A 27,223-nucleotide genomic window follows, 5' to 3' on the forward strand; every position below is an offset into this window, starting at 1 on the left:
GCGCGCGTCACTCAGTGCTTGGTCGAAGCGCGCGGGCTGACGACGCCTCGCGCAAAATGGCGGCCTCACAACTTATCACATTTATATGTATAATACTCACTGTATCAGCCCAGGATTACTACCACACGCCCAGGATTGGCTCCAAACAGCTAGCTTCGTGTTACAACAGTGAAGGAGTCGCTCAAGTAAGTCGAACTTTTAGTTAAATACTTTTTTGTCTTATTTGCTCGGCTTTCGAGCGTAACTGTATGTTTCGTTTAGCTTTTGAAGTTTGTTGTGTTGTTTTAAAGCTGTCCTGAAGATTACCAGTAGTGAGTAGGTAAGTTATAGATAGAAAATGTAGAGTTTTTAGAATGCAATGCTTTGCTAAGAGTTGTTAAGCTCTTGTTTATACGGACTTTTAGTGAAGTTTGCCCAAAGTTAGTCGTAATGGTAACTACAGACATACTTACTGTTGAAACTTTTAATGCTTCTTGTATAATCGAACATCTGTGCAGTTTAAGTAGGTATTACGTTTGTGACTGAAGTACATTTTGGTAGGTAGTTGTAATTTGAGCTTTGCCTACGTGTTTGATAACCTTTACGATAATACTGAGAGTCTTGCCCTAAAACCACATTATTAGGGCAAGATCACACGCCAGTATTTCATTGATGTTTTTCGTTGATCTCAAGAAATAGCTGAGATACTTTATTTAGGAGTAAGTAGATGAAAGCTTTTTAGTACCCAAAGCTCTACTGAATTGAAGAGACGTTCGAATAGAGCTTCATTTGTTTTTCAATTTTTCACAAATCCCTTTTAAAGATCAAAATATTCCCCCATACCAATAATTTCTCCGTACTTTAATACATTAGGTACCAAATATATTTATAATACCCTAATCACTTAACGTATGCTAGCGATGATAAAGACCCGTATTTTAATAACACACTAGTCTTATCTCTCGCGTTGGATGCGGAGGTCCATTGCCTCATATAAAACACAATTATTACTACACTCAGAAAACATGGAAGTCATTAACTTGCTCTTAAACTATTCGACAAAACGGTCAACAGAAAGAAACTCTTAGAATTTATAAAATATTGACGTGACTAATATTTTTGGTCATGATGCAAACATTTTTATGGAGGCAAGGAGGTCCCATTAAAAAAAGAGTTGACAAAAAAGAGTATGAATTAAACCAACGAATCTCATAAACCAACAACTTCAAGTATGAATGAACTGTGATAAAAACAGATAAAAGAAACACTCCAATCATAAAATAACCCTTCCAGTTGCTAGCGTACATTTTGGGGGATCAATAGGTTATCAAGCGAACCGTGGTGGTTCTGAGTAGTAATGAGTTCGTTAGCTCTCAGCCTAATGTACCGTTATCTGGGCAAACGGAACAACTTATCGCATCCGTCATATTTTATTGTCTACATGTTAATTGTGTCATTATTATATTGAAGTTTTACGCTCACCCTTTTAGGGTAGAAGCAGGGAGTTATAACTTAAATTGTATAAATTCGATCGTTAAGCTTTCCAAAATCATTTTAATGTGCACGCGAATATTTTCTTTCACGAATTGATAAACAAAAACTGTTATATTAAACGTCGGTTTAGACTCACTTAAAAGCCAAATTTTTAATATTAATTTGTATACGTTTTTTTACCTCATCATATTATCAACCAATTTTCGTAGATATCATAATTACTGTTCCTATTTTTAAGCACGCACTTCATTCAACCGTCACCAAATTCCATCGGAGATAACTTTACAACGAGCTTTTCATTCTAGAAGCGGTCTATTGTTAGGCAAAAACAAAAGACATCTGTTATGCATTCTATCAACCGCTATAGATGTTTAGGAATACGTAAACTGGTACAGGCTCGCATATCCAACCCCGCCTTTGTTTGAAATGGCCTTTCTAGAAAAGCGAATTGTCTTTTATTGCATTGACAAAGCTTTATAAATACTTGAGTTAAACACGGGGGTAAAGAGTAGACTCTGTTGTTTCTCAGGTTCTAGACTATCTGTGCGCCAAAATTAATTTAAATCGGTTCAGTATTAGCGTGAAAATATGAAATATAGACAGTTACATTAATATGGATAAATAATAATCATCTATTTCAGGAAAGCGTGCCCTTACATATTAACGTCATCTATCAGTCTGTAAACCGATTCATAAACCATTTTTATTGCATTACTTACTTATTTAAAGATCAATTTAGTTTTGTATTCAATAATTGATCCGAAATAAACATTGAAAACAAATCGACAATTCTACTATTTCCTTTCGAGCTCGAAAGCGTGACATCTCCATTATAGAAATGTATTGTAAAGCAACTAAATGTATTGATGATTACACGCTTCATTGACGAGTAATTGTGATAATGAAAATGGAATTGAAACGTTTATACATTATTAATATTTTCTTTCCTATAGCCATAAGCAATCAATCCTTACTATAACGTCTAAAGCAAATGCGAAAGTAACTCTATCTGTCGGTCCTGTTTTCATGACAGAATTAGGTAACCCATTTGAATAAAATTTGGTACACGGATAGTCTAGACTTCTAGGGCCCAAGAAAGGACATGCCTAGACTTTTATCCGTGTGCGGAAAGGTAGTCACTCGTGTAGAACCCCGGTAAACAACAATGGTTGTTTGGCTAACCGTAATTCGGAATGCAGTGTTTTGTTTATTAATTATCCGAATCAAGTTCAATTCTAAGAAACTGGGGAATTTCGGGACCCCTTTCACATGATAAGCTTTTAATTAACTTGTATTACGTGAGCTAACACAACAAAAAACAATATAGGTATAGCTATAATAATGTAATTCTTTATTACTGGAAAAAAGGCCTGTTTCCGTTGTAATCGCTATTCAAATCACCAGTCCTTCGTGGGGCGAAGCTTGTTAGCTCTTTGTGTTATCTTCACAAATGCCCCTATTTGTTGTTATAGAATTCTGTAGATACAATACTATTAAATAAAATAAAACTATTCTGCGTTCTAAGGGTGCATACACACGGTGCAAGTACCTTGCGCATGTTGACAGGTTACATACATTTTAAAATCATGCGGGTCGAGCGACTCGCGCATCCACCAAAGCAAAATACCAACCCGCGTGCTCGTCACTTGCGCATGTTAACTTGCTCCAGCTACATGCGCCGTGTAGACGCACCCTACCTGCCTCGTTGGAGTACGAGGGCTCGGGTCACCTTCCGGAACAAAACTATACCAACTACTATGTACTGAGGTCGTGGCTGGATACCATCCACACGGGTTGAAGATCATAGGTTAAACTTCGCAGTTAATCTATGGATGTTCCGGAAGGCACGTTAAATTGTGCCTAAGAGAGTCATTGTGGTAGTCATAAGTCAAAGACTCCTATCCTTCCTCCCACTGCTAGTTGCAGGCCTCCTCTCACACAGAGAAGGACTGAGCTTTAATCACCACGCTCGCTTAATGAGGTTTGGTGGTTTCAAACCTAATAGTCCAGGTTCCTCGAGATGTTTTCATTAACTTTTAATCAGTCATTCAAGATACAGTATTAGACGACTAGTCTTACTAAGGAATTCAGGAGATCAGATGACTCTGCTGCATCCAGTTAGACTGGACGCCCGCAAAGTCGGGGAAAGGCTACACACTAAACCTCATTCAAATCGGATTCAGGCTTAAAGCTTACTGTTATAGACTTTCTCACGCACATTAGCAAAGATATGGCTTCCAAAGTCGAGAACTCAGGCAAAAAGTATTTAGTTACAAGCTTGAATAATATTCATTCTGTTAACTAAGCAACATTCTATCTGTCCGTTTGGCGTAATAGCAATAGGAATTTGACATGACTTGTTTAGGCTAATGGCTAAATTGTATCTCTAGTATGCTAATCCACAGATAGATAGAATATTGGAAATGGTGAACAATAATTACTTCATGTACCCGACACAATTAATAGCCTTTATCCATGACAATTCCTGAGTATTACTTAATGTCAATGCACGAAAATTCCTAAGTCTTGCGTTTGTTTCACACTTTACGAGCATACATTTCTGTACGCTTTACGAGCTGGGCATATTGATATTTAATATTATGTACTAAAATCTCTGTAACCTATGAACAACAGAATAAGAGGCTTTGACTCTGTCTTTAACTTTAATCATTCAGTGGTCACCATTAAAAATACCACGTGAACTTATTTAATGACCACATGTACAAATAATATTTGTTTCTTACCGGCTTACTGTTAATTGCTTTGTTTATTATTATTTGTTTATGTAAGTAATTAAAATAAATAATAGAATCTACTGACTTCTTGCATGCTGTTGCTTTATACTTTATGTACGTAAAGCCTAAGTGCTATAAGTTTTCTCAACTAACATCGTAACGAGTAAATATTTTGTTTGTTTTTTTTTGTACCCTAAAGGCTCCAAAGCTACCAAACTAATTTGAAAAATTCTTTCATATATAAGACAAATCAGAGTATATCAATGCGTGTACAGTATTTGGTACTGTTTCAAAGTAAATTGTATCGAATGAGTGGGATTTTTTTCACAGGAAAAGATAACAGACCCCGCTATTCAGCAAAAGTCACTATAACACATACTCCATGACATCAGACATAAATTATACTTACCTAAATATATATATATATTATATCATAACTTGTTCCTACAATCGGAAGAAATCATGCTTTAGCCAACTTTCATTATTTGTAAATAACAAGTAAATTAGCTATGGGAAAAATAAACATTTTACGAATCATTCTTGATTCAGAACATAACATAACTTTAACATCTCTAAAAGCTGCACAGAATATCACATGAGACTATTCAACTCATGTCATACTCTTCAAATACCAGCTAGAAAAATAAGAAAGACAAGGAAACTCGCTTTATATCGCGACACATGGTGTATCCAAAATAGTGCGGCTAGCTAAATATAGCCCCGACTCATAGGACATTCACCCACACACCTTTCATGCACTACGTAAGGATTTGCGCTGACTCTTACATCAGTTCGAAAACGTAAACTTACTGCTTACACACAAACGATAAACTTTACGATTTTGATTGAGCAAGCGATAAGAATGCTGCATCTTGTAACTGACGACTTGAGACTGTATTAACTATAGCTTTAAATAATTAAATGATTGATACCGAAGATATTGTTCTTAATATAAATCCAAAAACAAATAACTCTTTACAAAATTAGCTTGCAATTGATGTAGTTGAAGATAAATTGGCAATAGTTGATATTGCAACAAGAAATTTTAAAGATAAAGCTGATAGTAATGTAGTTATTCATACTGAATATAATGACGCTGTAAGTACTTTATATATTGAAATAGCAGCAGATAATACCGGCTCACATTACTGGCGACTAAACGTTCTTGCAAACGTGCAAGCAAATAAATAGGACATTCTTAGAACGTCGAACAGATGAAATCGATTATTCATGCCGAAGTTTGATGGCTTGGACAGGCACTTTATGTTTTATAGGATCGTTTGGGCATAAGGAAGTGCTTATGAATGGCAAATATTATATCATTGGCTGTATACCAATATTAGAAGTTGAGAGCAAAAATTATAATGTCAGGGTGTATTTTTAATACATTTATGGTTAATCGCGAACAAGAGTAGGTCCGTGCAGTGATGGTAGCTTAAAGTCCACATGAATTGTAAGTTTTTGGTATATCCAAGATAGTAAAAATCCCTCCATTTTAATTCCTTTTCGTCTCCAACAGAGATGTATCCCGGAGTTCGAGAATGCCGCCTTCATGGTGCAAATGGAAGCGACCAACACTTGCGGAGACAACGGCGTCAAGGTGTTCTGTATCCAGACGTCAGCTGGCACTTCTACTAGGTACGCTCACTTATTTACTTGGCGTATCCAGTGTTGCTAGATACATGTAACTTACAAATTCGAAAAAGAGAAATCTTAGGCAAAGAACAATGATACCACGGCCACATTTTGGCCTGCGTTTGTATCTAAAGTAATTTTCATCTTCTACCATATAAGCAAGAAATATGGGATATATTTCCATAAATAAAATAGGAAAAGTATTCCTCAGAAAATACTACACTTATCAGTAAAACCACCGCCGCTTTACTTACGCTGGCTTGTTAATTTAAAAACTAAGAAGTAGACAAGAAATTCCAAATACTCCAAAGGTCACCTTTTCTTGTTGAATCCAGGTCGTGTGACAGCTGTCAACCTGGCCAGTTCTCCAGCTACTACCTGACGGATCTGCATTATGAACAGGACAACCAGACGTGGTGGCAGTCTGAGACCATGAAGGAGGGCATCCAGTACCCTAACCAGGTCAACTTGACGCTGCACTTGGGTAAGCACGTTCTCAAAACATTTGGATTTTAAGAAGGAAGATATATAAATAAAATCTTTACGTATATTGAGGAATCTAAACTTCAATATTAATATAATAAGGGGGAAGCATTGTTTTTGTTTGTTGTACCTCAAAGACGCTAAAACTATTGAAGCGATTTGATTTTTTTTTTTAAACTTTGAAAATTAGAGTACCTCTAAGTAGCACAGGATATGTTTTGTCCGGCTACGAGAAGGACAGGGGTGAAACCACAGGAAAACGGCTAGTTAGTGTATTATAATATTGTTCGTTGACGTGTAGTATAATTTTCATCCCACCATCTCGGAAAGAGTAGTTTTATCCTTTGATATCTGAGCGCAAAAGCCGTTTTTATCCTCTAGAGCGGCAAAGTGATTTGAATTTAGAACATCGTGTGCAATACTCCATTTGTGACAATCTCGATAAGACTTTTCAAACAAATAAATATTAAACAAATAAAATACTGCTTAAAATAATTATTCAATTAATTAAGTAATTTTTATTATTGTTTTTAGATACATTTTTAACGTCATATTATTTCAAAAATGTGTTTTTAAATAAAAATAAATATAAGAACTTCTTTTTAATTTGATTTAGTAATTCCTTTTGAAACACTCGCTACGCTTGTGTTCCAATTTTTGAAATTTCGCTTGCTCGGTCATCAAAGAGCCCGCGGTTAATAATCAACTTTGCACTCTTGTATAACAAATAACTATTGTCCGGGTACGAAAAGAAATTCCTCTGGGATAGAAATTAAAGAAAACTTCTACTCAGTGTATTATAATTTTGTTTGTTCATTTTAATATAATTTTGTTGGGTATTTCAGGTAAGGCATACGATATTACGTATGTGAGGATCGTGTTTTACTCGCCCAGGCCGCAGAGTTTTGCCGTCTATAAGAAGACCAGTGAAGAGAGGGTGTGGGAGCCTTTCCAATACTTCAGGTACATAGATTTTAGTGTCCTTGAAATTCAGAAGTTTTCATCAAGTAATGCCATAATGGAGAAAAGAACACATAATGTTACTTTACATAATATATGATCGAACGAAATTTTGTTTCAACTTTGAGACGTAATAAGGTGATTTACTATGGATATTATAAAAACTGCCGCAAAGACCAGTTTTCGTAATACCAGCAGTAACAGTCTAAACACCCAGACTTCCTAACAACCATTTGATTCTTCTCAGTGCCTCCTGCCGCGACACTTACGGCGTTCAAGAGCAGAGAGCAGCGGAGTTAGGCGCAGAAACCCGTGCCCTCTGCACCAGCGAGTACTCTGACATCTCACCTCTGTCGGGAGGAAACGTACTCTTCTCCACGCTGGAGGGCAGACCCTCGGCTTATACTTTCGATAACAGCCCTGAGTTACAGGTACTGTAATGTTCCATTTGTAGTGAAATTTTGTTATAATGATCTATAAATGTCCCGGGCCTAGATTCCCACCAAGGCAGAGCGGAACGGATTGCGGTGAAGTATTGAAACAACCATTAGAATTTCTATGGTAAAATGAAGGCCTGATGGAATAAATATGAGGTCTCAAAACATACGAATTCTATTACTCAGTTGTTTGAAAACTTCTCCGCTCCATTTGATAAAATGTGGGCCTTATCTGAAACATCAGAAAGTACTTATACCGTAGAAAAGCTCTTTTCAGTAGTCCGTTACAACGTAAATTAAATTGTCCAAAATATTCTCAATCTGTCGAAATCATTAACAATACCTTTTAACACCAGGAATGGGTAACAGCTACTGACCTGCGAATTTCCCTGGACCGTCTAAACACCTTCGGAGACGAGATCTTCGGTGACGTACAAGTGCTGCAGTCCTATTGGTACGCTATTGCTGACGTGGCAGTAGGAGCGAGGTGCAAGTGTAACGGTCATGCCTCCGTCTGCGAGACTCAGGAACTGCCTGATGGTACCAGGGCTAGGGCTTGCAGGTAAGAGCTTATTTTAACTGATGATTTCTTTCAATAGTATTCTTTCGCTCCATGTAAGACAATAGTAATCAGCTGGATGCTGGTAACACAATGACAATATGCTTTATATACAAACTTCCTGGGTATTCACAACGAGATGAAAAATTACCAAAGGGAAATGAGATCAACCTGTTTCAATTTGACATCGAAGTATTTAGGCTATTGGCGCGTTACACTAAGAGCCTCTTGACACAGTTCTTATCGGCGTCGATGATCCTTAAAAGCACTGTTTTCACATCGCATTATTCTTTAACTCATTTAAAAAACATCTTAATAATATACCCATAAAATCTTGATCATATTGACAAATAAATCTATAATATAAAAATGAATCGCAAAATGTGTTGGTAAGCGCATAACTCAACAACGCCTGGACCAATTTGGCTAATTCTTTTTTTGTTGTATTTGTTATTGTCAGGAGAAGGTTCTTATGAAAAAATAGGGTAAAGTAGAGAAGTCAGTTGACGGGAGCGAAGCCGCGGGCAAAAGCTAGTCATAGAATAAAATAAAGTAACCTATAGCAATATATCAAGTGTATATTATCAAAAAATTCCAGATGTGAGCATTTCACTGCCGGTCGTGAATGCGAGCGATGCTTGGACTTCTACAACGACGCGCCGTGGGGCAGAGCCTCACCTACCAACGTGCATGAGTGCAAAGGTTAGTTCGCCATACATTGACTGTTATCTGCACTGCGAATAGTTACCAATGCGAATGTCTGTGGTTAGCGGGTGATGGATGGGTTTACTGGTTTCTTTTGCGAAGCTAAAGTCGAAATTTTGCTAGGCCCGTATAAAGTTAGACCCAAAACTTGATTTATAAAAAATTATTGCGTGAAATAAACTCTAGGAAAAGTTTCTTAACATACCTAATGAGTAGACTTTATATTGAACTCTGTAGTTAGCTATCAATAAGTCCTCCCCTAACAAAACAAGCCACTCTAGTACTCGCGACTGACAAGCTAAGCGACAAAAACAAAAGCATCCTTCTCGAAGCTTCTAGATCCCTCCACACACCACCACATCTTGATTAAAATTCGTTTGCAGCGTGCAACTGCAACGGTTTCTCCAACAAGTGCGAGTTCGACAAGGATCTCTATGAGCGCACTGGTCATGGAGGAAGGTGCATTGACTGCGCTGAGAACAGGGATGGAGCCAACTGTGAGAGGTGCAAGGAAAACTTCTTCCAAGGTTCTGGGGAGATCTGCTTACCTTGCAACTGTAATCCTACTGGTAAGATTGTTTTTGTTTTCAAAGATCATGAAGTTGTATCAGGGCTGTCTCAGTGGACGAGTCGCTACTTTTGTTCACAAGCTACTCTAACCACTGAGTGCTATTTCACACTTTTATTTATATCGAAGACAGCGATGTCGACTGCGAGTGCAAGGCCTTAACCGGTTGAATTCAGAAGGGCAAAGTTAAATAAGTTAAATTATTTGCTACGGAAAACAGAAAGATGACATTTTGCTCATGCTTACTCGATCTTTCAAAACAAACTAGACGACGAGACTAAGGAATAAGAGAATAAGGATAATTTTATTTGGCTACACCATTCATGCTTAACGAACATAATTTCTCCAGGATCTCGCAGCCTTCAATGCAACGCTGAAGGCAAGTGCCAATGCAAGCCAGGAGTGACCGGCGACAAATGTGACGTCTGCGCCCCCAACCACTACGAATTCACCAGCCAGGGCTGCAAACCTTGTGGTTGTAACGAGTCAGGATCCTATGGGAACACTCCTCAATGTGACCCTCAGACTGGGGTCTGTCTTTGCAAGCAGAATGTTGAAGGAAGACGGTGTAGAGAGTGAGTAATTTTTTTTTAGTTTTGAAATTTATAGCTGTGTTTTTTGAAGCCAAATATGCCACGATCAACTTTCGAATTATATTCATCATCATCATCATCATCATCATCAGCCTATCGCAGTCCACTGCTGGACATAGGCCTCTCTAAGTGCACATTATATTAAAGATGTTTATTTCTTGCAAAAATATAACACTTACATACATAATGCCTTCTACTAGGTATGCTTACAAGTTTCTGACTATCCTGAAATTCTTAACAATAAGGGCTGTACCTACCTGCGATTACCTAATTCTTTTATGTTTTAGCTAACGTTACATTTAAATGATTCTTGCTAGGTAACTCAGGTAAACTGCATAAAAGAGTGACCCGAGTTGCCTTATTGCCATATCATTTCTATATCATTACTCTTTTACATGCATTTTACTAACCTATATCTTACTTCTAGGTGCAAACCAGGTTTCTTCAATCTGGACATAGTGAACGAGTTCGGGTGCACACCCTGCTTCTGTTTCGGCCACTCCTCGCAATGCAGCTCAGCGCCCAAGTACCAGGCTCATGAGACCAGCGCTCACTTCATCAGAGACTCGGAGAAATGGGCCGCTGAAGATGACCAGGAAAGAACTGCTAAACTGCAGTTTAATGCTAACACACAGAATATTGGTGAGTTCGTCTAGTCAAATAGTATTTATTGATATGTTGACCATTTAGTAGGTATACAAAATACGGGTTGCATGACCTAGTTCTTTGGTTCATTTTGCAATGTATTCTAACTTAGATTTTCTTTAAGTAAGCTTTGTAATTATTATTCTTTAATTCGTAAAAGCGATGTTGTGGAGAGCCAGATATGAGCATGAGTTAGATAAAATTTTAATTTCAGAACAAAATCTATTGAATTTATTTATCAAAATATTTTGATTCAGCATTTGCTAACATTCCTTTAAATTACGTATTTTTCTTCCCCAGCCGTCGCCTCTCAAGGAGTTGAAACTCTATACTTCGTCGCCTCAAGCCAGTTCCTCGGAGACCAGAGGCCTTCCTACAACCATGACTTGAAATTCTCTCTTCGTCTTGGCGAAGTGAGAGGCTACCCGTCTGCCCAGGACATCATACTCGAAGGGCCAAGAGCTTCTGTGTCCATCAATATCTATGCTCAGAATAATCCTGAGCCTACTAACCAGGTATGCTGTCATTTTATTAATAAAATATCTGCGAATTTTGGTACTGTGTTTAGCGACTTTTGTAATAATTGTGTGGTCTTATGTTTTCTATTTTGAGATTGAAAGCTAGAGGCGATTGTAAAAGATTGTTTTTTGTTTTCTGCTGATTGTATACCTACTGCGAAAGTTTTTTATTTTTATTTGTATTGTTGATCATGATTAACTTCATTTATTTTGACTGAATTTATTTCAACTGGCTAAGCGTTTTACTGTTGCGTTAAGTGCCGTGGGTTCGATTCCCGCTAGTAATATAACAACTAAAACTGTTCTTGGACTCTTAAATGTATTGTTTGAAGATATTAAAATCCGAGTCTGTATTCTTACGTAAGTGCTGGATTCTTCAAATTGTCAATGACCTTAGGACCTTTGCGTTGCTTGCATTAGCACATGGGTGAAACAGCTAGTTAAAAAAACTATCTCATTTGTTTCTTTATAAACACGATCCCTTTACGCTCAAGCAATCAAATAAACATAAAAAAAACTTCTTTACAAAAAATATTAAACAGCTGAGCATCGCGATTCAACAATCCACATTCTCAAAACAAAAATTGTTTCAGGCTCAAGAATACACCTTCCGTCTCCACGAAGACCCTCGTTACGGCTGGTCCCCAACTCTATCCAACTTTGAATTCATATCTCTGCTCCAAAACTTGACAGCTATCAAAATTAGAGGAACTTACAACAAGCCTGGTGAAGGGTACCTGATGAACTTCAAGTTGGACACTGCTAAGGTTGGAAGGGAGAAAGGTTCTGCTGCAGCTAATTGGGTGGAGAAATGCTCCTGTCCGAAGGCGTATGTAGGAGATTACTGTGAAGAGTGCGCTCCAGGATATAAGCATGAGCCAGCGAATGGAGGACCTTATTCGACTTGTATTCCTTGTGACTGTAATGGGCATGCACATATTTGTGACACTGCTACTGGTAAGTTTTCTATGAAACTTATTTTTTTTTCTAGGTAACGTCGTTTATGCTTTAAAAAAAGGATTGAAACAGGAAAGTCTTATCTTAGAGCCAAAACCATAGTCAAGTGGCATTAAACAACCAGATCCTCAAATTGAATTTCAGAAGTAATCAACAATTTCGTCTTGTCTAAACAATTCACCTTAGCACAAGTTTACATGATTTGGATTCTGGTACTTCTGCCATCCCATACAATATAATCGGTGACAATACAGTATTTGTTACGGTAAATCACACTTATAAAAGCGAAAAAAGAATGAATTTCAAAATTATTAATGTTACTTTCTCGGTAAATAGTTTCAACTCGTAAATGGCACCAGAGTCACCTGAAGACCAATCAATTCTTCGATACCCATTTTTTCTTTATTACAACCTCCTAATTATATCCACAGGTTTCTGTATTTGCAAACACAACACGACTGGCAGCAACTGCGAGCTCTGCGCTAAGGGTTTCTATGGCAACGCGATCGCTGGCACGCCAGATGACTGCAAGCCCTGCCCGTGCCCTAAGGACAGTGGCTGCATACAACTCATGGATGGAAGCATAGTTTGTACTGACTGCCCTGAGGGTTATGCTGGTAAGAATTTGTGTATTTTTTGAGTAGTTGAGGAAGAATGAGAGAAGAGATGAATAATCGTTCTTAATAAGAGACGACGTGTGGTTTAAGGACTTGTTATAAGAATGAATTTCGTTTGATGAAAATAGTTTTTTAAAGTAAATCTTGTAACGTGACGTTAACATTATGGAATTAGAGTTTAAACTCAACAACCGAAAAATAATTGAGCTTTTTCTCGACAAAACAGGCTGATGATGACCAACATCAAGTTGATAGTCTTGAAATATATTTGCAATTAATTTGTAGAAGGGTAATTCATTTTACCATTAGGAAGCCTGACCTTGAAATAATTAAGCTCATTTTCTTATTAAAACCTAATTTTCAGGACCAAAATGCGAGGTATGTGCCGACGGCTACTTCGGGGACCCAACTGGTCAGTTCGGACCTCCCAAACAGTGCGAACTGTGTCAATGTAATGGCAATGTAGATCCGAATGCTGTTGGCAACTGCAACAGAACCACCGGGGAGTGTCTCAAGTGCATCTATAACACTGCTGGCGAACATTGTGATAAGTGTTTGAGTGGTAAGTGATTATATTGTAACCATTCTTTTGATTATTAGCGAGGTTATTTGGTTATTTCTTCTGGTTTCTACGCTTCCACGTTATAATCCATTGTGATTAGACTACTTCTCATCCGGTTCCCGAACGTAGTTAATTATGATAAAGATATTTCCATGCAAAGTAGAATCCGTGCGTGCAAAGTATATACCTACTCTCAATTTAGCGCCAAGTAACTATCAGGCATCCATTGTAAAAGTTACATATAAGCTTCTTGGTTCGCCAAGAGGAACGTAAAAGCAATCTTGATAAGTTCTCCCCTCTAGCTAATACTCATCATCATCATCCTCCGAGCCTTTTTTCCCAACTATGGTGGGGTCGGCTTCCAGTCTAACCGCATGTAGCTGAGTACCAGTGCTTTTCAAGGAGCGACTGCCCTATTTGACCCCCTCAACCCAGTTACCCGGGCAACCCGAGCTAATACTCATAACCCTTTCATATTCAACACCACTGCTTTCCATGTCTTAGGTTTCTTCGGCGATGCTCTCGATCCTAAGCAGAAGGGTGACTGCAAGCCGTGCCAGTGTCATGAAGCGGGAACTGTTGAGAGCGCTGAAGGGCCTCCCCAGTGTGACGGCTACACTGGATTCTGTACTTGTCACCCACATGTGATCGGCAAGAACTGTGATAAGTGCGAGGTGAGTTCAAACTAGTGTGGGTTGTATGTAACAATAATAAAACCATAAAGAAGAGGGAAGTGGTAAAACCATGCTTAGGATTGTCAAACCAGAATTTGCATGACGAGTAACGGCTAGTCTAAACTTCGATACTCAGCAGTGCGATAGAATTTTAAGGACAAAGACACTATAATTCGTAGATACTGAACAAACAAGAAAGGCAGAAATCTAAAAAAACTGAACTTTTTGAACTCTTTTTCTTACACGGAAAGTCTCTTTAAACAACTCATAACTTTTTAACTACTTTAGCAGATCACCCATAGTCTATTTATTTAATTTATTCGAGAAAAGTAACACTTATACTTCAAAGATCTTATGATAAATTGTTAAGTTTATAGTTTATAGAGTAGAACACTTTACAAGTTTTACCAACTCATTATTTTTTTAATAGGATGGATACTTCAACATCAACTCAGGCGAGGGTTGTGAACCCTGCGAGTGCAACCTGGAGGGATCTTACAACAATACCTGCGACCCCTTCAACGGACAGTGCTACTGCAAACCTGGTATCGATGGGTAAGAACCATAATTTATTTTATTACTAGCGAAAGGCCCGGCTTCGCACTGCAGCTGGGTGGTATTAGGTATACATATAAACCTTCCTCCACAATCGCTCGATTTATGAAAAAAAAATGTATTAAAGTCCGTTGCGTAGTTTTAATGATTTAAGCATACATAGGGATATAGGGACAGATAAAGCGACTTTATTTTATACTATGTTGTGATTAGAACCAACGATCAATAAAAAGATCGAAATAACACAAGGCGATCAAGCTAATTTTGATGCTGATCACATATTTATACGATACGTTCAAGCTTTTAGTCGGCAGACTATTTAGTCCGCAGTGTGCACTAAGGAGAAGGTTTTAGATATTTGAAGTCCAACGCTACTAAGAACTTCAACGCTATGCCGTAACAATATTATTTTGTCTTCTAGGAAACACTGCGACCGCTGCCGCGCGTACCACTACGGGTTCTCGGCTGAGGGCTGCAGGGACTGCGACTGTGACGAGTGGGGCTCCACCAACTACCAGTGTGACATGTCAGGACAGTGCTCCTGCCAGGAGAACGTTGAAGGACGCCGCTGTGACAGGTGAGAATCTTTTAACAGCAAAGATAATCTTTTAAAAAGACCAGACTTAAAAAACTTGTCTGTTCCGTTATCAAAGGAGCCCTTTTTAACCCCCACCACAAAAACGACGGGTTGTTATACCTTTGGCGCGTGTGTGTGTGTATGTGTAAATGTCTATATGTCTATCTGTGGCATCGTAACTCCCAAACGGATGATCCGATTTAATGCTTTTTTTTTGTTTGAAATGTATATCAGTCGTGTACACTTATTTTGTCTTCCGTGTGTACTCCGTTATCGCGGCCTTGTTCTTGAAGAAATACAAGGATTTTCTATATAATTTTACATAGGATAGAAATACAAGGAGCACATGTGCACTGTACAAAAAAAACATTTTTTAAAAGTGTAATAGCAACTGTTTCAACGTGATTGACTTGATGGAGAACAGTATTATTACGAATGTCAACTCTATCCGTCCGTTCTGTCAAGTCGAAATTACCACACCGATTTAAATAAAATTTAGTAATCAGATACAATTATTAAATATTACTTTTATCCGGAAGTAGTTTCTATTTAACGTATTTGGACCTACCAGGAACAGCTAGTTAGTATAAACTATTTTTTTTTAAATAGACGTTAAACTCAATCACCGCACTTAAGTCATAGAACCAACTAAATATACCTCTACCCTCAGATGTATGGAGAACAAGAAGCGTCGTGCGGATGGCCAGGGCTGTGAGGACTGTCCTCCTTGCTACAACCTCGTGCTGGATGCTGTCAATCAACACAGGAGGGAGCTGAAGGAACTTGATGACGTAAGTCTTTGGGAATACATTTGGAAATAATTCTGTTAAATTCAGATTTCGGAAAAAGAATTAAGATCATGGATATTTTTTTAAATGCATTTTTAGTGCAGTTATCATCCTTAGGAAGGGACGGGCACTCCAAGATTCGAAGAACTATAGCTTAAATATCCAAAAATAGAAAATTGAAATCTAGTGCAGCTTTGTAAAGCTTTGTGGTGTGTTATGTTACTCGCAGATAACACAGCTTACTAATGGTGAAAGAATTTCTAAAATCGGTCCAGTAGCTATTGAGAACCTACATCCATTATTACACACATTAACGTAGACAACAATGCAACAAATTGTTCCTTTCGCAGATTCTAGCAAAGATCTCCAAATCCCCCACCGTGGTGGAAAACGCGGACTTCGACAATGAGCTGCAAACAGTACGCAGCGAGATCGAGCGCTTGTCTCAGGAGGCTCAAGCTGAGCTCGGCAACGGGCCGGGAGACAGCCTCACTGATAACCTTGCAGAACTCGCTGATAGGCTGGCTGATGTCAGGTGAGATATAGGCAATCATCTTGAATCCTTCCAACGTACGTGAAAAGTCAAAAGCCCGGGAAAGTATAATAAACGCTACTTTCTGCCCTGGTGCGGGAAGAAGTAGAACAGCAAAGGACAGCTAGTTATTATAAAGTTACTATAAATAGTTTCTTCAACACCTCTAGAAGGAGCCTAAGAAATTAATTAGCCCATAGTTTAGTGACAGCATTAAGACCAATTGTGCTTGCTACGGTTAATCCGTTGTCTGATCAGCTGGCTTACTATTTGGCATTACTTGTAATATGAGACTTGACTGTTATACCTATTAGTATAGATGAGAACCCTAATATTTAAATCTGTAAAATTGTTGATTACATTATAAAGCTTTTAGGAAGTGGTGAAATAGGGAATAGTAAAAAATTTAATAGTTTACTAAAACACATGACTCAAAACATCTCATATGTCCACAGAAACATGCTGTTCAAGATTGAAGACGAAAGTTACGATGGCAACGAGGCTGTCGAAAAGAGTAAGGGCAACGTCTCCAAAGCTGAGGACACCATCGAAGCTGCACAGAAGGAAATCAACGTAAGTACTACCTTCATGCAGTTCAATGCACTTTATCCCGGTACGGGCAGTAGTTACCACGGGACGCGGGTAAAACTGCGGGAAAGCGGCTAGTATCTAATAAACACAAGGTATTCTAAATAAATATTAAAGATGTAACTTTAATATTTATTGTAACACGACACGACTCTAAAATTATTCTTCTTAATCCAGAGTGCATTGGAATATATGGACGGCGAAGGTGCAGCCGCTTTATCGAAAGCTCGCAACAGATCCGACCAGTTTGGCAAACAATCCGTCGATATGTCAGCTTTGGCCAAGGAGTCCAGACTCTTGGCAGAAAAACTGGAAAACGAAGCGAAGAACATTCGAGACATAGCTGATAAGGCGTTCAATACTTCGATCACAGCCAACATTATTGCTAAAGATGGTATTACTAAGCAGGCTAATATTAGGTAAGTCCTTAAAGAAATAGTATTCTAGTGTCTCCTAGAGTTGATCAAATAACCACTTAGGGTGTTACCACACCACCTACGGTATTATCGATTGAAAGTCGATCAATTGGTCTATGGATGGAATGGATTGATTGATAGTATAAGTAGGTAGTAGTAACTACTACCACTCTTTGCATTTGTGTAAGAAATGTGTACTGCATAAGTATCAGTCAGATCGAAAAGTATGAAAGATAAAACGTGCTGCGCTGACTTTGAATAAAAGTTGGGATAAGGGCAGGACAGATGATAATATCTACCAAATTCTGTTTACTAATAAACCATGTATCATCTAACTTAGGTCCGATGTTATGCTTCAACAAAAAATGGTCGCAAAGCCAAATGTGATCAACCAAACAATTTCAATAGTTCTCAAGAAGTTTTAGCACCTACTCTCATAATAATAACGCTTATTTTTCCTCAGCAACGAAGTACAAATTCTGACAAACGAGCTGAACGCTGCATCAGGCAAACTGAACAGCATGACCGAGTTAGCCGACCAGGCGCTCAAGAGAGCTAAGGAGGTTTACGAGGAAGCTCTCGGCCTGTATGCTGAGGTCAACACCACGTTGCTACCAGATATAAAGCTCAACAAACTCAAGGATACCGCTAGGGAGATGAATAAGACGGTAAGACGTTTTGATACTTGATTTTTGATGCAATTATGAAGCAAATCTTACGAGGGTTTCCAATATTCCATGTAGCTGTTGATATTTTTACTACAAATTTAATTTTGTCGTAAACCTCACACAAGTAATGGCAATGTCTTATCTACAGTAAGCAAAACAGTAGATATGTAAATGGAATACTTATTTTGCCTTGTTTTTTCATTTTGTGCTCATTCATTGACATTCTTGTAAAGACCTCAATTAGTGTAGCCCGTTGATCTGGTAAGTAGGAAAAGAAAAATTCGAGTAATTTGCAAGAAAATTATAACAAACCCTGGTTTTGTCTTGAGAGATCATAGAAATATCGGCAACTGATCCAACAAAAACTGTAAATTTAGAATCATCAGCACGAATCTTGAGCGCTGACCTTCACCTGCGCAGAAGTGATTTATTAGCAAACAACCGATCCCAAGTGATGGCTATGACGCGATACGCTGCGGGCCAATCACCGTTTTAGCCCGCCCCCGCGCCTCACTTCATACCACAAAAGGGACCCAATAAATTACTTCTGCTCAAGATTCGTGCCGATGATTATATCTCAAGTAACATTTCTCATCTTCATCACCAGATCGACGAGAAATCAGCGGAACTAGAACGCCTGGTAGCCGACAACGAAGACACGTTACAACAGCTAGAAGACGCCATCAAACAGGGCCGTGGTCTCCTGGACCAGGGTCACGACAGACAGGACGAGTTGAATGACCTGCTTGCCAAGTTGGATGAACTCCAGGGTCAAGCCAGAAACGATGTGGACTTGACTAACCAGACGCTGAAGGATGCTAATGAGATTTATAAGACTTTGAAAGGTAGGGATAACAAAATCTCTTGTGTTCATAATTTTAATCTCAATTGAAATTCGACATGTCAAGTGATGGATGTGAGATATAAGAATAGTTAGGACTAGATATTTCCCGGAAAAAATATAGCAATTGTTACTCGAGGATAGTCTAACTACATAACAGGAAAAAAATCAAATCGGTTCAGTAGTTTCGGAGCCTTTAGCGTATAAACAAATAAACGATAAAGAATCCTTTTTATAGAATCGTTTTCATATTATAACTTAGATTTTTTCTTGTGATTGTGGTGTTTCATCTATCAAACACAAACATAGATCTTGATAGCTACATGACGTTTTTACTAATAAACTGCTTTTGATAATAAAAAAAAAATCAAAAGACACAAATATTACAAATGCAATCACTAACAACACATATCTTACAGAATTCAGCGATCAAGTAACAGAGTCCCGCCAGCTAGCCGAGATGGCGGCCCTCGACGTGCCTTCTGTTCAACAGAAGATAGCGGCCGCAGAAGACAGCATCAATAGCATCACTGAACAGCTGTACACTGCTAGTGACAAGGCGAAAGAAGCCAGGGACTTGGCTCAGCAAGCCCAGAAGGAATATGCTGATAAAGCTTCTGAGGTAAATTTATATTTGTTATGAATGTACTGTCATAGTCAAAAATGTCGTTATGAATGAGCTTTCGTAGTCAAGGGGGTTGAAATCAAGACTTCGTTACTTATTATAATAATATTGCTAATATGTGACAATTTTATATTTAATTTCAATATTTACACTATTACATTACTTATTTTTACAATTAAAATTAAAAACGATTCTAGAAAAAAACCTACATATTAAGAAAAATAAAAACTAAGTATCAAAAAATAAATAACAATTGATTTCATAAACTTATAAGTTCATAGAAGCAGCTAACATTTTAAAAAATAAATACTAAAAGCGGATTTTAGATAAGATACTAAGAATTTACTTTAAAAATATTGGTCTGGTAGCAAAGGTTTATCTTCAGGGAGCACAAATACGTATTTGATATAACTAACATTCAAACATACAAGTATAGGGAGAAGTAAGGATTCTGTATAAAGACGACCAATTATTGTATTGTACCCATTATGATTTACTCTTAATTATCATAGTAAACTGTATTAATCTTTTTAATATTCTCAGGCTGCGTTTGAAGTGAGAAAGAAGTCGTCCACATCGAGAGCCGAAGCTTCTAAGCTCAGATTCGAAGCTGAGAAACTATCCAGTAAGTACTCTTAACAACTCGTAATATAATCTTTATGTTAATGGCAATAAAGTTCAAATTTAATTGATTGCATTTTTATCAGCTCGCGTACAAGAAACGGCAACTCAGATATCGAACTTGGAGAAGGAAGCTGCCGAAAACATGCAACTCACTAGAGACGCTAAAATGAAGGTAAGGCCATTACTATGAATTTCAAGTAAAATAAAATCATTTTTGGGAACACTAGGCCTAACAAACTAAAAACTAAACTGAGAAACTACGTAATTTATTTGACAAACTGGCAAAATTTTAAGAAATAAATTGTTCAGTGTCTGTAAATAACGGAATCTACTTTAACTAAGTTACGGGTTTCTCGCCCAGAGATAATTAGAAAACCACAAAAAAACCGCGGAACACATACTTCGCATGCCCATAGCATGACCACCGTCTTTTGAACCACTATTATTTTGACCACTCTGTATAATCAGCTGTAACATGGTTTTATTCATTGTTCATCATCATCCTCCGAGCCTTTTCCCAACTATATTGGGGTAGGCTTCCAGTCTAACCGGATTCAGCTGAGTACCAGTGCTTTACAAGAAGCGACTGCCTATCTGACCTCCTCAACCCAGTTAACCAGGTTTTATCAACAGTTTCGCATATTTTTATCACCAGGTTGGTCAAGCGAACACCGACGCACGTGAGGCTGAGAAGCAGGTGTCCAAGGGCTTGGAAGACTTGAAGATCATCATGGAAGAACTTCAGAACCTGCCTACCCTTGACGATCAAGCTCTTGAGCGATTACGTAAGTTTCGTTTAAAAGTCTGATTAATTTATGACTGGTATCTCCTCTATGTATTCACAACACTTTAGGTCATTGATATACAAAAACCCAAGATGCACAGTCTCGAATAAAAGTTACGCTCGAAAGTGTTCCCGAGCACAAATTCTGTCTCTTTCTATAAGGTACAAGCATACGTTATTGCAAGTTCAACTTATTGCAAGTTCAACGTGAATGAGGGTCTTCTCAATTTTTTCTGCCACAGGGTGGCGCCACGTATGCGTCTGGTCCAAACAGCTGTCAAATAGTATGGAATTGTAGGTGCCGAACTTATTGTTTATTGAAATTCTGTTATATTGGAAGTGTTATTGATTTTATTATGGACTACGGTCAGAATAAGGTTTCCGAACTAAAAATTGAGCTAAGAGAGAGGGTGCAAAAGTCACTGGTACTAAGGAAAAGCTTGTTGAAAAATTTGTTAACACAATATGATTTAGTTTTTTTTATTTACTCAACCGCAATAGTAAAACAATAATGCAGTACTTTAATTATAAAATAAATAAAAAAAAACACTAAAATCGTTCACTATTCATAGTAAAGATAAGCACTTTGACAGTTACTTGGACCTGACGACTCGGTGCTGCCACCTCGTTGACGCCATTTTAGAAAACCCTCATTGCTTAAAGTCGTTATTACAACGCACTGTAGTTAAAGCAATAACATTTTACGACCGCAGGCGTCTAGGACAAAGAAATGAGCGTACAATTTTGAATGTTGCGCTCATTTGGTGAGGACGTTTTTGAGTCGTTGTGTGGGCATCTTTGGTTTTTTGTATATCAATGACTATAGGTATGTTTGTTTATTGGTTCATATTTAAAGGAAATGTGTAAATAATTACCTGCAGGTAAAGGTACTACTAAACCATCCATTAGAAGATGCACAATTTTAATGATGATTTAAATAAATTCAAGTGCTGAGATGTATAATAGTAGTATGATGAACATCATGGATCGTATTATGAAAGAGGATGTCAAGTATGAGTAACGATATTTTTATTGAGGATTGATTTTGTTTGTGTATATGTTACCGGCCGAACCCGATTTTAGGACAAACCAGTTTTGCCTAGGCTCAACTAGTTCTTCCTATACGCGTTAGGATTAACTAGTATAGCCTAGTCCAAACTAATTTATCCTAAGCCCGATAGGACGGACCAGTTTAGGCTAGGCAAAACTAGTTGATCCTGATATAAGTACGCACACTCTAGGATAAACTGGTATAGCCTAGTCTATACATATCTAAAAGTCTAAATAAATAGATGAACTAAATAAACTACTCCGTGTTTAGAAAAATAATCATCTTTATTAAACTATAATGATTCGTCGTTATGGATAAATTGATAATACGAACAATCATACTAGGTACATATATGGAGCAAACTAACAAATAAAAGGTAAGTATTTTTTTTAATAGAAGCAATAATCAAATCTCAAATTAAAATTGTTGTCGTTAAAAGTTATGGATAATAATTGGTAATACAAACAATCACACTATAACAAATAATACTGTTTTTTTTAAAGAAGCAATAATCATACGAGTATTATGTTAATTATTAAAATTGTTATTTATTTTTACACGGTTTGCTTTGGTGGCACTTAGAATTGCAGAGTATCATTGCCTTCTTGCACTGGCATCTGTTTGTGGAACAGTTCTTGTTGCAGCTGCATCTCACAAAACCTTGGCCTGATCCAACAGAATGTTTCGTAGCTGCAGTCGTCAACGATATTTCAGAGTCTTGGTTTACATTTGCTACCTCTAAAAAATGTTGACCAACTAGGATCTAGACCAACTAGTTTTGCCTAGCCTAAACTGGTCCGTCCTATCGGGCTTAGGACAAATTAGTTTGGACTAGGCTATACTAGTTAATCCTAACGCGTATAGGAAGAACTAGTTGAGCCTAGGCAAAACTGGTTTGTCCTAAAATCGGGTTCGGCCGGTAACATATATAAAAAAAGTTGTTGAGATAAAAGTCGATGCTTTTAGTTCTTGCTAGCTTTTGCCCGCGACTTCGTTCGCATGGAATAGTGACTTCCGGCATATTTTTGGTTTGACCAATAGATGGCGCTATATGTCCGGAATAAATTTTATTTTTTATTTTTATATTTTTTTTAAATAAAAATTATCCTATGTCCTTTTTCAAGTTCCAAACTATGTCTGTACCAAATTTCACACAAATCGGTTCAGTAGATTAGGCGTGAAGAAAAGACAAACAGACAGACAGACAGAGTTACTTTCACATTTATAATATTAGTTAGGATTACCTAACAGTTACGTATGCTTATTATTGGTATCATAAATAAGGCACGCCTCAAATTTTCCCATGTACAATTTGGACTGGCATACTAACGAATATTTTATTTTCCAGATGAGAGCTTGAACCAGGCTGAGAGCGATCTTATAGCGGTTGACCTGGACGGCAAGATCAAGAGCCTGACTGAAGCCAAGAACAACCACCAGAGGTACGTCATCATCATCACCATTTTTATTGATCCCCTTCAGACACCCATGTCTCTTCACGTAAAGAGAAGTGAGATGAGTACTAGATAATCACCTGTATGCTTAATGCGTATTGGTGATTCCGAACCCAAAAGTCCAGGTTTTCGTAAGATGTTTTCCTTCACCTTGACTCAGTCATTGGTGTCCATTTTACTTAGGTAGGTTCTTGTTTGACCTTTAAACGCGTAGGTACCTAAAAGTCAGGTGACCACCTTTCCCGTATCAAGGGTGGATGCTTGGTACCTACGTATCAAGGGTAGATGCTATAGTAAGTCCATACTCTCACAGATTCATAGAAGAGATAAGATACCTACTTAAGTGTTTTGAATTTCAAACTCACAAATCCTCCATTTTTCTTCAAGTAAATCAGTTTGATTGTCAAAATATTTACTTTTAGAGCCCACCCAAGGCACAGTCGCACCAGTGGAATCTCACTTTACGCTAATATGTTTTACCTACTAAAGCTAATATTTAATATTTATTGTTAACAGGTGGAAGAAACAATACGAAGATGAACACAACCATCTCAAGTTAGAAGTCGATAACATCAAGGAAATTCTTGACCAACTGCCGGAAGGTTGCTTCAAAAGAATCGTACTAGAACCCACTGAGGTATTAGGAAGTTAAAATTAGAACAAATTGGCTCCTTAACTAAAGAGGTAAGGTTGCCTTTCAAAATAAATGTTACAAAAAAAAAACAATGGAACACGTTTAAAAAAAACAAAATGGAAGGATTGAAGACGCCAATATGTCGTATGTTAAAATGACGAAAGTCTGAAAATATATTTTGTATTTCCTATTCAAGATAAATATAGGCTTGAATTTATTTGCAGCCTGAATTCGCTGAATTTAAACTTTAAGAATGTCTGGAGTGTAAGAAATATAATTAAGAAGCCTGTGTAAAATCGTTTATAAAAGTCCTTAAAGTGCCTTAAATAGTTAGTTTTAGATGACCACTATAATACCTAACTAATAAGTTTTCCTAAGGACTACTTTCCACCGTTTCAATTTTATACCTTTTTTACTGCAAGACTTAAAAACCTTACCTTTACCTTAAGAATTCTACTGTTCTGCTTTGAATATCTCGAATTAGTCAATAGCATTCTATTCTCATGAAAAACCCGTTTTTCTAGTTTTTTCAGACATTTCAAATCCAGTTAAGATTAAAAATGATCTGTAAGATATAAACAAAACAGTGTTGTACTGACTATTTTTTTCCTATGTCTATGAATCAAAATATGTTTTTTCTTCCATTGTACTTACAGACTGCATTTACTATCTGCATTTTTGTACTTAGAATTATTTAAATAGCAAAAATCGAGGCTTTTCTACATTAAACTATGTGCCATAATTTTATTGGTACCATTGTAAATATAACATTAACATAAGTACTGTTCGTAAGTGCCTTAAGACTACCCGCATACTGCAAACTTTTAGTCGGCCGATAGTTTGTTTGTGCTCATAAATCAGTATGAAGATGAATGGTAGTATGCACATTATAAAGATCAAGTATCAGACCGACCGAAAATTGAGCGGAATTAAGATTTTCTTTAAAAAAAAATGCCTACCAGTGGGCCAACTGTTGACCGACTTTTTAGCCTGCAGTGTGCAGGTACTCCAAGTCTTATATAATTCGGTTTTTTATATAAAAAATATTCCTTTTTAAAGTTCGCCAAAGAATTGACGATATGTGTGTTATTTAGATATGTTTACTATAATTTTTATACGTCTCTTTACTGAAGGATAATTTTGTGAGTAATATAATTTGTATTGTAGCATTTATAGTATTTATTTGTAATAAAACATTGATAACATTTAAACTGACTTTTTATCTTGACCACCGATGATGACAATATAAATCTGGTTTTAGGAGCAAAATTAACTGTAGATATCTATTGAGATGTCGTCTTAGTATTCAGAGTCTAGCCAGCTGCAAAGTTTTTGTCAGCTGACAGTTTCAGCTTATTAATGAGTATGATATGTATGAAAATTAATGAAAACTCAAAAGAAATATATTTTAATGTTTTAGCATTCAAACTCAATAACGTTTTTTCAAATTAGCCCTTTTCGAACGTCAAAAACAAAAAGATAAGACAGCTCCCAAAACGCCCGCCCTTCACCACTTCCTATGTGTTTTTGTTAAGAAGTAGTGGCGCAACAAACTCCCCAGCAACACATGTCTGTCTATTAGGTTGAAATTCATTCTTCATTAAAATTCTTCAGCACTTATCACGAAAACATACGCCAATTAATGTTTCGAACATAGACAAGACTTTATTTTCACTGCCTACGCAGACAGCTATATTCAAAAAATTACATTTAATCTCAATCTTTTCCAAACAACACAACTTCTTTACATATCTAACTACAACAAACTGAGCTACAACAGGTATACATGATAAAGGCTTAAGCATCCTAGCCAGGGTTGAGCCACGGGAAATCATGTTCCTATCGAGTAAGCAGTGCTCGCGGCCCTAAACGGAGCGCGTATGTGTGACGTGTGCTTGTGTGAGTGTGTGCGTATATGATAGGGGGAGTATGTCGTGGGTAAGGAAGATTCCTCTTTATTTTTTGCTTGGTATTGTGTGTTTATGGTTAGCTGGTGAATAGTAGAAAAGTTTGCATGGTAATGTAAAAATTCACATAGGTAGTATAATACGTAACACATTTTAATGAAGGGCTCAACAACATCCAATTTATGATACTGAATATGCAATAGCGGATATAAGAAAAAGGGTAAAAAATACCCAAAATTATCATTCTTATATCCTACACTTATCTATACATACAAAAATAGTTATTTGTTATACAAGAGTGCAAAGTTGATTTTTAACCGCGGGCTCAATTTTGATGACCGAGCAAGCGAAGGATTCTAAAATTGAATTCAATAATTAGAATCCTGAGCGATAGCGAGGGAATCAAAAGAGCACAAGGTGAAAAATCTTTGCACTCGAGTGCAACACGTAACTTTTCATCCCACCTCATCGAGGAAATTACTAAAACAAAATGGCGCGCACATATGAGTGTCAAATTAAAAAGATGTACCTATTAAACTTCATTTATTTGAAAACTCAGTTTAAAAATGAAACGAGGTTAAAAATGTATGTAAAAACAATAATAAAAATACTTAATTAATTGAATAATTATTTTAGGCAGTATTTTATTTGTTTAACATGTATTTGTATGAAAAGTCTTTTCAAAATTGTCACAAATGGAGTATTGCAAACGATGTTCTAAATTCAAATCACTTTGCCGCTCTAGAGGATAAAAACGGCTTTTGCGCTCAGATATCAAAGGGTAAAACTACTCTTTTCGAGATGGTGGGATGAAAATATTTTTTTTTTGTTTGTTTATTTGATTGTTTGTCCCCTTAAGGCTCCGAAACTAGTGAACCAATTTGAAAAATTCTCCCACTGTTGGAAAACTACTTTCTTCCCGAGTAACATATTTTTTCTGGCTACGGGCAGCAGTTCCTCCGTAACGCGGGTGAAACAGGGAAAACAGCTAGTTTATTGTATTTAGAGATATAGACTTATCCCGCATCAACAAATTTGACGCGGCCCCTACTCGGCGA

General features: G+C 37.2%; 1 protein-coding gene across 1 annotated transcript; it reads left to right on the forward strand.

Annotated features, from left to right (window-relative positions):
* Lanb2 (Laminin B2) lies at window positions 1–25,469 on the forward strand. Its single transcript, XM_049844544.2, has 29 exons — window positions 1–185; window positions 5,728–5,846; window positions 6,179–6,327; window positions 7,172–7,289; window positions 7,534–7,717; window positions 8,080–8,285; window positions 8,881–8,984; window positions 9,371–9,556; window positions 9,905–10,130; window positions 10,576–10,790; window positions 11,094–11,308; window positions 11,905–12,268; window positions 12,700–12,885; window positions 13,250–13,447; window positions 13,952–14,121; window positions 14,552–14,676; window positions 15,098–15,253; window positions 15,924–16,044; window positions 16,392–16,576; window positions 17,029–17,146; window positions 17,339–17,580; window positions 18,041–18,245; window positions 18,853–19,090; window positions 19,506–19,708; window positions 20,255–20,336; window positions 20,419–20,507; window positions 20,991–21,120; window positions 23,519–23,612; window positions 24,141–25,469. The coding sequence occupies exons 1-29, from the start codon at window positions 57–59 to the stop codon at window positions 24,274–24,276; spliced, it is 4,893 nt and encodes a 1,630-aa protein (XP_049700501.1). The 5' UTR covers window positions 1–56; the 3' UTR covers window positions 24,277–25,469.
* The last annotated feature ends 1,754 nt before the right edge of the window (window positions 25,470–27,223 follow it).

The sequence above is a fragment of the Helicoverpa armigera genome, chromosome 1 (genome assembly GCF_030705265.1).
Source record: "Helicoverpa armigera isolate CAAS_96S chromosome 1, ASM3070526v1, whole genome shotgun sequence".
Classification (NCBI taxonomy): Eukaryota; Metazoa; Arthropoda; class Insecta; order Lepidoptera; family Noctuidae; genus Helicoverpa; species Helicoverpa armigera.

Coding starts and splice junctions, on each gene's coding strand:
- Lanb2 (XM_049844544.2), top strand. CDS start 57: ATGGCGGCCTCACAACTTATCACATTTATATGTATAATACTCACTGTA. Junction 7,718..8,079: donor ATAACAGCCCTGAGTTACAG/GTACTGTAATGT, acceptor TTTTAACACCAG/GAATGGGTAACAGCTACTGA. Junction 21,121..23,518: donor TCAAGCTCTTGAGCGATTAC/GTAAGTTTCGTT, acceptor TTTATTTTCCAG/ATGAGAGCTTGAACCAGGCT.